The sequence below is a fragment of the Diadema antillarum genome, unplaced genomic scaffold, assembly GCF_040938485.1.
Source record: "Diadema antillarum isolate AM-2024a unplaced genomic scaffold, OU_Dant_1.0 seq00000454_RagTag, whole genome shotgun sequence".
In the NCBI taxonomy this organism is placed as follows: domain Eukaryota; kingdom Metazoa; phylum Echinodermata; class Echinoidea; order Diadematoida; family Diadematidae; genus Diadema; species Diadema antillarum.
Window position 1 is genome coordinate 1975170 of NW_027271426.1, and position 12122 is coordinate 1987291.

Consider the following 12122-nt stretch of genomic DNA (forward strand, 5'->3'; position numbering starts at 1 on the left):
TACATCCGGCTTTACATTGTATGTTCATGCAAAATTTTGCGGCGATCGCGCGATCAACGGCCGAGATCTGAAGGGGGAGCCATAATGGCTCCCCTCCCCCCCCCCCCAGGAATTCAAGCTCGCTAAATAGCCCAGGTAAGTTAGGGTTAATGCAACTGATGTCTAGAAGTCATAGATACTGGTGTCACTAGATGTCAGATGAGTGCCACACCCAGTCAGTGACATTTTTGGTTCTGTGTCTTTCTCTATTCTTTCGAATCCATTGTTTGTTTGTTTTTTTCTTCTCACAGACATCGTCATTGCGATCAATGGCCTGGTCTTCATTGTCAAGACGATCATGTTCTCAGGTGAGCGCCGGTGCCTATTCCCTAGCCCTTTCCTCCCCCCCCCCCAACTCTTTCTTCCTCCTTTCTCACCCATGTCTCTTCTGTTTCTGTCCACTTTCATCACCACCACCACCACACAGTTAGGAACATCAATGTAAAGACCTCAGTGTTGGAAAGTAAAAAAAAAAAAAATGGGGGATGGGCAGCTGTTAAATTTCTGAAACATGTTCAAATGGGTCATATTCTGAGGGAAGAGAATTTTTTACAAATCAATTATTAACCCTAACTAGGCCGGGGGGGGGGGGGGGGTCCGAGGCCCCCCCCCTCGACGTTTCGCGCGATGTATCGCTATCGCGAGAAGCTATCGCCGCAACGTTTCATGACTTTTTTCTTTTGAGTTTCCCGCATCTTTTGACACCAAATTTGCGATGCCCGGGTGCGCGGTTCCGAAGTTGCGCATAAATATGCAAGTGCATGTCAGACCAAAAATTGCCCAAAAACGTGAATTTGTGTACAATTTCAATGCAAACTGTGTTTACAGGCAAATTTCATAAAAGCATGATTATTTTGGGGGTTTATTGATTAAAATCAATTAATAACACATTTTGTTGTTCGGAACAATGTCACGGACAAATTTCATCGAAAAAACAATGAAAAACATAAAGTCGAAAAAACAAAGAAATACATAAGAAATTTAAAAAACAATAAAATACTTAGGAAATTTTTTCTGATTGTGCAATTTTTTTCTCTTACATTTGCTAAGGACACTAAAAAGAATATTCACACCAAAAATGTGCCTGTTTTGAGCTTTATTTAGTGATTTATACCAAATTGTCTGATTTCATGCATCATTATGCATAAATTAGCATAATTTAGCGTAAATGATAATTTTTGAAAAAATTAACTTCATGGTACTTTAGATTACATCATAGGCAATGCGTGTGCCAATTTTCGTCGCGATCGCGCGGTCGACGGCCGAGATCCGGAGGGGGGCCTGGGAGGCCCCCCCCCCTCCGGCTCTATCATCTACCTACAGTTGTAAATAGCCCGGCCTAGTTAGGGTTAAGAATATCTACAGGCTGAAAACTTTTAAACAGTATTGATTATGTTTTTGTCAATCTGGCGAAATGGTGTAAATTCAGAATTTGCAGTGAAAATCTGCCAACTGCAACATTAATCTTACTTTGATACAAATGGTTGTTTGTGACAAGGATTCAATAGAGTTGTTCATTGTACAATATATTGTACATTGGTAGGTTAGTCTGCTTTCTATTCTGTGATAACTCAATATACAATCATACTGACTAATCATCTGTCTAAAACAGTTCTGAGACATACTTTGTCTTATAAACATTTCCCATCACAAAGACTATGCTGGGGTGTGAAGTACCGTTTTTTTTTTCACATCATCTGATATATGTGACCGTGCACCTCTAAACGAACATAAAGTCGCACACACTGATTTTGCGTGAGGACTGAAAATAAGTGAAATAGGTAAACCTAGCCGAACTTGACTTTTTCATATTTTCTGAAAGAGTGGGTCTTCTTTTACATTATGCTAAAATTTTGTATCATAAAACGGGCAGGAAAGTGTATTTTTTAGCAGTTTATATTGAACATTTTTGGTAGAATAGTGTGATTAGGTGTGTCTTTAGAATCCCTTTTCACTTCTGAAAAAACCTTGTCCACACTCTTCACCTTCGACTCTAATAACTTTTGAAAGGATAGTGCTACTGCTTTGAAAGTTGGCATTAATTATGGACAGAATGTGTTAATGAGGCATGCTTAATTTCAGTTTAATCTGATAATCCTTTCATTGTTGTTACTCTGGTGGTTTACTTCCTGTTTTTTGTCCCATTCATTGCACAGCCAGCACGGTTTGGTAAAGATTAAGCGCTTGAATAGACACTGTACTTCAGAGCCTCTTTTCTTGGTTCACACTTTTCCTGAGTTTCTGCTTTCTTTCCAATATTTAGATAGGTTAGGAGAGTCCATTTGATTTGAGTTATACATCATTTTAAAGCTTAAGGTCTGCTCTTTCAGAATATGATCTTAACTTAAAATTCATGTCTGGCGACTTTTTGTTTGTTTTGAGGTGCACTGTCACATATAGCAAATGTACTCTTTTGTGTCACTAATAATTACTTGAAATGAAGAGATTTAATCCCATGTTTGCTGGTAGCTTGAAAGTTAGCAAATTCCAACAGACCGTGTGATTTGGATATAGCTGCGTATTGCCTAAAAAGCATTCCTCAGTCCCAGAGGTTTTAGCCTCTATTAAATCTGCTGTGAGTTTTGTTGGATCTCCCTCCACCCAATCAGATGCAAGAAACAGTGGAAATCCTCTCTCCCGAGTGATGCGATAGTGATGGGAGATAAGTGATTAAAAGCTAGTTTTGGGGGAAAACAGATTCCAGCATTTGTCTGTAAACCAGACGGTAATCATATGCGTTGCTCGGAGAAACATTGTAATCTGAGGTGATGGGTTTTGACTTACACGCGTTGATCCTCTGGGTAATCTTTAACTGCTAGAACTCTCTCAAAGTCACTTCCAAGGATCTGCCGCGAAAAAGAGAGGTAAATTTTTATTCCGCTGGTAGAGCGGGAATTCATCAGTGCACCAATGTCTCATCGACGAGAGTGAGGGAGGGTGCTCTGTCGACGTGAGCACATCTTTCATGGGTAGCTGAGTCTCGTGAGATTGGGGGTTGGTGGTTAGCGGATTTGCATTGAGAGAGGGAGACAGACAGGATTGCCGCGAGGAAACGAGAGCGCAGAGAAGAAAGGATTGCTAATCCCTCCCGGTCGGGATTTGATGCGGGTGCGAGGATTAGGGGATTAGCCAATCCTAATCCAGACAAATTGTCAGGCTGTGATGTGACGTGGGGAAAAACCCCCTCTCATTAACGAAGGAAACATAATAGAGAAGGCGAAAATAAACACAAGAGCAAATTTCTAGACTGCCTATATCTAGTGGCTAACCCAGTCACAGTAATTGGGGTGTTTTCAATTAATTAGCCCCGCAAACCCAGTAATGTTTACGTGCCCAAATGAAATAGGGAGTTCAAGTAAATACCAGTGAACTCAGACCTTGAGTACATTGATCATCACTATGGTCCCATTACATTTGATTCGTGTCTGTCGTGAAAGCCGTATCAAAGTGCCTTGTGAAGAGAGAGTTGTGCAGACATTTGCAGAGCCCCAAGACAGCCTAGTGCAGTGATAGGTGGATAGAAAGTACAATGTTTTATTTTGCTCTTTGTTTTGCTTCTTTTTTTTTTTGGAAGTTTCTATATCCCCTTTGCAGATGTTAAAAAACTTTTGCATGGTTGAAAAGGATAATGTCTCTCAACATCTCATATGAAATTTTATAGGTGATGCACCTCAGAGTTTTTAAAAAAGAAATGAAAAAGTAACCCTTGTCATTCGGGAATATGCTCCACTTTTGTTTTGAGAATAGCAGTTGGCGTTTTTTTTTTTCTTTGGTGTCTGAAAATATTTACTGGAAATCTCCCTCCTTCATAAAGAAGTTTCCAGCTGTATTATTCTGAGGAAAGGTTTAAATCACCTAACTGTACACTGTACCAGCTTAAGAAAGGAATCTAGTTTTCTGGGCCGTAAATGGGACACACAGATTTACCGGTCAAAGATTACTTACGATCATTGAATGTTTTACGATGAGTTGTGACTGTTACGACTGACAAGCATCCTCCAAATACATATGAAGACTCTTACATGTACGTATGTCATTACAGGGTCGTAGGTTATTCTGGTTTCATGAACATATTGGCACACTAGATGTGATGGCTTTTCTAATGTTCAGCTGAATAAAAAAGCAGTCACATAAATTGCGTTCAAGTGCAGCATTGGCATTCTAGCCTTGCCAGCCTCCCATACTGATGCATTTATATACAATACTACAAAACTGTTTGATACAAACTTGTATGTCAGTTTTACCTGACATTGAAATCCATCTGGGGGAGAAAAAAAAAACAACCTTATTTAGTCAAATTACTAGTTTTGCTGGTGTCTGTGCTATACTGCTAATTTCTTGTAATAATCTCCTAAAAAGTAAAAATCTTTTTTTCCCCGTAAATTTTCCTGATAATATAAAGCCCTTCTACCCAGGAGGGTGTACAATCACATAAAATGCTTGTGACCTCAAGAGAAAAATTTTGGAGAATTTTTTTTTTTTTTTTGGGGGGGGGGGGGTTGGTTGTTTTTGTTTTTGTGTGGAGGGATCAAGAAATGGTTTTATGTTCCTTTAAAATTAAGGGGAGGAATACTTTTTGTATGTTCAAGCAGTGTCACACTGAAATGATCTGATCTGCTATTTTGATCCAGAGGAAGACATGCTAGATTGGTGATAATCTTCCACATGACAAATTTTCACTCATTTCACTTTTAACGAACAAGATATGTCACTCCCTTCATCCTCATCCTCGTCCAGTTTCGCTCAAAATATCTGTATTTCTTTGGAAAGGACTTGTGATAAAAACGATTTTCCTCCTTTTCCTATTCCTTTCATCACTGGGGAAGTTTTCACGATCAATCGTTGGGACTAAGGAAATTTTCACAAGCAATCACTGAGACCAAGGAAATTTTCACAAACAGTCATTAGGACCAAGGAAATTTTCACACACACACACACACACAAATCATTTGGAACAAGGAGATTTTTACAAACAATTATTAGGACAAAGGATATTTTTACAAACAATCATTTGGATTTAGGAATTTTTCACAAACAATCATTTGGACCAAGGGAATTTTCATGAACACTCATTTGGACTAAGAAATTTTTCACAAACGATCATTTTGTATAGGGAAATTTTAATGAGTAATCAGTTGGACCAGAATGTAGACAATACACCCTGGCTTGGATAGGTTGATACAATGTAGATACGTGAGCTCCAGGGGGGCGTTTCATCAACGAGTTCGTCTGAGTTTTCACCGACGAATTTGCTATCAGCCAATCAGACGCAAGGATTTATACTGACAACTGTCAAAAGCTAATGAAATCCATGGTCTGATTGGCTGATAGCAAATTTGTCGGTGAAAACTCCGACGAACTCGTTGATGAAACGCCCCCCAGGATGCCAAATGGATGAATCGTATTGTGTAGATATTTGTGTGTGAAGAAATGCACGTAACAGGTTGATCTTTGTAGAGATTGTTGTGTGAAGTAGGTGAAGGCCAGTCATGCAGCCGTCCTGTGTGATCCTCTGGCACATTGTGTGAGTGTGTGTGTCACGTGTTTGTGTGTCTGTGTAACTGTAACGGGTCGGAGGGTAAAGCGTGAAATCCTCTTCACGACAACCGAAAGTGATGTAGAGTCAGTCTGTGTGTGAATTGTGTGTGTCTGTGTGTGTCTGATAAGGGCCCTTTCAAGAGACAATGGATTCCTAGTGTGAGGTTTTGCAGAAAGCATTTTTTTTTTTTTTTACATATTTTTGTTGCTTTTTCACACCCTACGTTTGAAGAGCACCACTACCATTATAACTCAATCTCTCACCCACCTTGGAAGGCACTTGGTACCTGTCGCTGGCATCAATCACGGAGGGGATTTGCCGGAGGAAGGCGACAATTGTCCCTAACTCAAAAGGATGCCAAAGAACGGCACAGAGAAAATGGAGGAGGGGGTAGAAAAAAAAAACTGTAACAAGATGCCCCCCTTTGCAGCAGGGGTTATTGAACCCGCGGTAGATGGCATAGTTGCACCTCGCAGCCGTAGGAGTGGAGTTTTCAGAACTACAAGCCAGCACTCCCCTTCAGCATCCTCATCCAAACTCTCGGTCCTCCCCCCACGCCCTCCCCACAACTGCAACTGATATCAAGATCAGAAGTACCTCTTATAGTAGAATGCTCGGTTGAGTTGTACAGAGCAAGACTGAAATTCGGCCCAATCTCCGGCGCAAAAGCTGACACCGGCGATATTGCAGGGGCCTCGTGAGGAGATCCCCGCTAATCCGGAGCGGACCGGCCGCCTTGATCCGACGTCCGTCGTCGGACGACTAATCCTATACCAACAATCCCGGCGACCTGTCTTGACCCGGCACTTCCTCCCGGTAAACTCCGGAGCGATGGGGAGAAGATTATTGTATGATTGGAAGAGGAGGGTGGGGGGTTCGAGGGGGATGAGAGGGGGTGCAGTCAAGGAGATAAGTTATTGAATGGAGAAGATTCCAAGTTTCTCACGGGGTGAGAGAGCTGAGTTGGCATTGTGCCAGCGGAATCATTTTTTTTTTTTCGGGGTTGGGGGGGGGGGGACATGGAGTTGCAGGGAATATGAGACATACTGAACAAGCAAGATTGCAATTTTCACACCTCTCGTAGCGCGGTCAGAAACCTTACTTTCATGTTTAAGCTAAAATCTGATCCCACCTCCACAGCTTAGTATCGGCAATACACTGGATATTGTATGTTCATGATATTTCAAAGTCACTACTGATAAAACCAAACACAAGAAAAATTCAATTGCTACAGTTATGTATTTAACTTTGGAGGAGGAAGGAATACTTTGTAGGGAAAGACAAGCAGACCTCTTATGAAAGTAGATATGAATCAAAATGTATGTTTCTTCCATGCCAAAACTTAAATTTGTTCCCCAGTGAATATTTAAAAATTGTGAAAATGTATTATGCAAAACTTGATTGGAAATATTCATGCACATACAAATACCCAATGGCATTCCCAGGTACCATGTTTACTTGTTCTCTTCAGTACTTTGAAATAAAGATGAAAAAAAGTCACCTACATCAACTATTTCTACTATTATTCAAATTTGTCGGAGAATCAGGCAGAACATTAAACTTTGATAAGAAAAAAAAAAAAGTTACAGATACTATACAAGAGGCATAATGTATGGAAGACACATACGCACAAACCAAGCATAGTGCACTCGATAACAATTCATCTCTCCAACACTATTAGGGTTGTGCGCTATTCCCTGTCAGTCAATTAAAGTCTGTCAATGTCGGGAAATTCCTGAATGAGTGATGAGGACATTTGATTCCTTTAGTTTGAGCCACAATAAACCATGAATAAATAAAACTGTCTTGATGTCAGAAGTGAGAGGACTCTTGATATCATTTCATTGTATATGTATTTTTTTCTTCCATATTTCTCAACAGGCTCCAGCTCGCCACAGTCTGTGAATCAGGTCTTTTCGGTCTACTGGTATGACTGGGCCTTTGTGGCATGTGAGTAGTGAAATCCTTTTTGTTATAGAATGTACTTCAATTTCAGATATAGTCTGTTTTATTTCTCCACTTGTATGAATGATATCATTACGACAAGATCAACAATTTTCACATGAAAATATAAACAAGGTATTCAGAGGAAGTAAATAATTACGTGTATAATATGTGTACATATATATCATTGTATCATTGTATCTTAAGTTTATACATGTGGAGGTGACCAGTTTTGATATGATTCAGCAATTTGCTTACCTTGGATAACAGCCTCCAGGCAATGTTGTTTCTAATATACAATTTATCTCTATTTTTAATTGAGGGAACAAAACACATAAACACATAAACAGTGTGAACTTCTGAGTATTTTCAATATCATTCGACTGAGGAGAACAACACAAGAGGAATATAAGAAGACAGAAATAAATTTAGAGGCAAAGAAGGGGATACCTGAATAAGGAAAAGTTGAGAGAAGCAGAGAAGCAAAAGTATCCAGTGTGTAGGAGTTTGAAATTATATTATTTTCTTACCCCTCCCCAACCTCAATCTGATTCCTTTCAGTTAGAGATCACTCCTAGCCCTTTGTGGGAAGACGCCTTTCCACCAGCATGCTATCCCCTATACTATACCCGTAGGGGTTTCGGCTCCATGTGATCACCCTCAGAGCAAGCTCCTCAGATCATAGCATGGAGTTGAGATCCCTGGGAGCGAAAATATCAGCAGTGCCCCCAAAAGCAGTCCATATCTGTACATTATTATGGCTTATTGGTAAATTAAGCTTAAACGTTTGTATTTGGCAGCATTAGTTTTAAGCAATGGTTCACTTCCAGCGTGACTTCTGTTTTGTTGTGTTTTTTAATTTTTTCTAAGTTGTTCCTGTAAAATGTTACAGAATGAATAACTTTAACATGTTTTGCCATAGGCGTGTATGTGTCTTGATGTAAACCTGTTCATGTGATAGATATTGCACTGTTTAGAGTATGTGATCTCTGCCACATGTTTCTTTTACACACAGTCTACCTTCTCGAAGTAGTACTAAAGATACTGGGTCTCGGTCCAAAGGGCTACTTTACAAACGGATGGAACTTGTGAGTATATCAACGTTCATGCCAGTCATCACTGGCAACTCTGCAAAGAAAATCACTAAAGCTCTGGTTATCCAAGCTATTGTTAATGCACTCAATGTTGATCATTCTTGTTAATAAGATGAGGCAGAAAGGTGCATAGTTTAGGTTTTGCAATGTTTCAGTCAGGAATGGATTGTACTTAGAGTGATTGCATCACAGAAATTTGTATATGTCGGACTGTGAGAGAATATGGAAATGTAATATTGTGGTGCTAAGCATGCATTTTTACCATATATCTATGAATGAACATTTAATGTCGATGTTACGATGCAATTCCACTCCACACCATGCTGAAGTTGGTTGTGATGAAAAGAGTAAAATCTAACCAACATATGATAAAACTTTTATCAAATGTAGAACCCAAATAAAAAGTAAGTATGGTGTAGAATTGTACTACAACAATGGACAGCCCAGGAAATTGTGTGTGTCCTGCACTACTTTCCATTGAAAGCAGTAAATGCATTGACGATGAGCTGATTTTGCTACAAACATGCATTTCCCTAAGGCACCTGCCCAAGTATACTAGGGACTAATCTTCAACGAAATTAAGATCTCTGTTTGTGTGATAGGGTGGAGGCACAGAATGATTGAAATAACAAAATACCAGTAGATTCATGATAATGATAATAGTTACAATAATGATAATAATGATGATAATAATAATAATAATAATAATAATAATAATAATGATAATAATAATACTAATAATAATGATAATAATAATAAAAATAATGATAATGATAATAATGATAATAATAATAATAATAATAATAATAATAATAATAATAATAATAATAATAATAATAATAATAATAATAAAAATAATAATAATAATGATAATGATAATGATGATAATAATAATAATTCTAATAATGATAATAATGATGATGATAATGATTTTGATAATGATAATGATTAATGATAATGATGCTGTTAATGTGATGATCTGATTTTCCCTAGCATATCCTCTTCAGCGTTAACACTGTTCTTCCAGACAGCCCTGCCATTATTACTACTGTACCCCAGCATTGCCGCATACCCATTTAAAAAATAGTAATAATGATAAATAAATCTTGTCCCAGGACAGGAGCACTTGACAGGACTTGCACTTGGAACCTTCAAGTCAAGAGTCTTTTCCACTGTACCACAGAACCCCCACATGACATACAGACACAACTCTACTCATTATATGTCTGATCATCTCTTTCCAGGTTTGATTTCCTCATCACAGTGACTGCCTTCATAGGCCTGGTCACACAGGTAGTGGACAAGTCCTTCCATTACATCATCATCCTTCGCCCGGTCAGACTGCTGAGGTAAGCTAGACCAGGACCACACCCCACCCCCATCTCTCTCTTAGGTTTACGCCATTTGTCAACCAGCGGGCTTGTGTGCAAGGAGTTGATATCATGATGGTGATGATGATGATGATGATTATTATAATTATCATTACTGTTATTTCTATTATTGTTATTATTCATTTATATTATTGTTATTATTATTTGTTCGACTGAAGAATATGAAAACATGACTTGAAATACAATGGCAGGGAATATGTAACAATGGAAAAATGATACATGTACAGATTAAGAGGAATGGGGCAACATGTGGCTCAGATCTCACAAAAGTAAAGTGTTTTATTGTTACCCTTAGGCATGTGAGACTTGTGAGTTTTAGTTGGAGATGTAGTTACTGGGAGTGAAAACAAGAATCATAACGACACTGCATAGAATGACCATGCAGTGGACTCCCGTTATAACGAAGTCCTCGGGACCGGCAGCTTTATGTCGTTATATTGAAATTTCATCATAACCGAACATAATTATAAACAATAAAAAAAAAAACATGAATGGAAAACATTGCGCCCTGAATTTTTACTTTGTTGTAACCAGAATTTGGTCATAATTGTGTTCGTTAAAAATGAGAGGAAAAGAGAGGGACGCAGAGGAGGAGGGGAGGGGGAGGAGAAACTGCTTTGGGAAAAGCAGCCATCAGCTACTTCCTTGGAAGCAGTCCATTGGTTTAGGTTTATGCTTTTGTATTTCTAAGGGGTGTATCAACTTGATTTTCCCTCTCTGTTAAAATTTCAGTTCAAATGGGTATAAAGACAAACTTAATTGATTGAGAGAGCAGCATTGTCTCAAGGTGTTCTCCTATGGCATGTGTGCTCAAAATTTTCATTTCTTTAATTTCAGAATATTCAAGATAAACCGGAGATACCGGGATGTCTTTGGCACTCTGTATGAGCTGACTCCAAGAATGGCAAGGTAAGGTTTGCAACATTTCTAACACTCAAAGTAAGCTGTATTTGATGGATTCTGTGTTGAACAATAATGTTTTATGGCAGATGTACGGCTAATGTACAACGTTACTCTTATTCAGTAATTTCAGCGTCCATATATTGATGTCTCCTTTCCCTAAACTACACTGTTGGCTTTTGTCTTTTCGCGATGTACATGTACCTCTCTTCCATTTAACCCTATTTTAAAGTCCGACGATCATCATCCCTAATGGTACGTAAACTCTGAACGACCGAAGTTTGTGCATGCAATTGCACAATGCCAGACTCAGTGCTATATCCATAAATGTGTGGGACAATGCTGCCACTGAGACACGTGTGTGTGTGTGTGTGTGCCTGTGTGTGTACGCATCATACACAAACATTGTGACTGCGAGCTGCGGTGATTGGAGGAGAGAGGCCAGAAGACGCGTGGCTCTTTCGGCCTCTCTTCATGCGCATGCGCACTGAGAGTGTGCGTCCATTCTGAAGCTCTCGTGGCTTGCTCGGACAGCCATTTTGGGTCAGGAGATTTGTAGCACAGAACTCTTGTAGTCTAGAGTGTTGTTCGCTGACCCATTGAGCCAGCGCTATTCTCATTCGGTGTCTCTACATTTGATACAGAATGGGGGAGGCAGCGTGTTGCGTTCGTCTCCGTGCCGCACAAACCACTCGCCACGATTGTATGCCTTTAACTGGGCTATTTCAGACCAAGTTTTTACTGGGGAGGAGGGGTCAATTTGACCCCCCCTTCAGATCTCGGTCGCCGATCACGCGATCACCGCATAATTTTGCCTAAAGATAGAGTTGGATGTCAACTATAAGGTTATATGGTCATACAATAGAAAAATATTGCCTTTCTATTTTTGATAAATTAATTATGCCAATTTATGCATGACATCATATTTTCACCTATAACTCCATTAAAAAGACTGAAGGATTGCTAAATTTTTGTGTTATAATTCCTCAAGACACATCAAACCATTTTGTTGTAAAAAAATAGCACGATCAAAATCAATTTCTTTTGTTTTTTATTGTTTTGTTAATTTCTTATGTATTTTACTGTTTTTTCGACCTTTTGTTTTCTATTGTTTTTTGCCAAAATTTGTTGCAGGCACTTTTTTGAGCTTATCTACACTAGAAATGATTAATTTCAATTGTTAAAAGTTGAAATAATCTAATTTATATCAATTTA

General features: G+C 38.9%; 1 protein-coding gene across 1 annotated transcript in view; it reads left to right on the forward strand.

Annotated features, from left to right (window-relative positions):
• LOC139732888 (two pore channel protein 1-like) overlaps positions 1-12122 on the forward strand; it is an 80528-nt gene that overhangs the window by 38780 nt on the left and 29626 nt on the right. The window contains exons 11-15 of the mRNA XM_071643724.1: positions 291-347; positions 7460-7528; positions 8538-8610; positions 9861-9965; positions 10845-10916. Of these exons, the coding sequence (XP_071499825.1) occupies positions 291-347; positions 7460-7528; positions 8538-8610; positions 9861-9965; positions 10845-10916 (376 nt within the window). The remainder of the gene's footprint in view (positions 1-290; positions 348-7459; positions 7529-8537; positions 8611-9860; positions 9966-10844; positions 10917-12122) is intronic.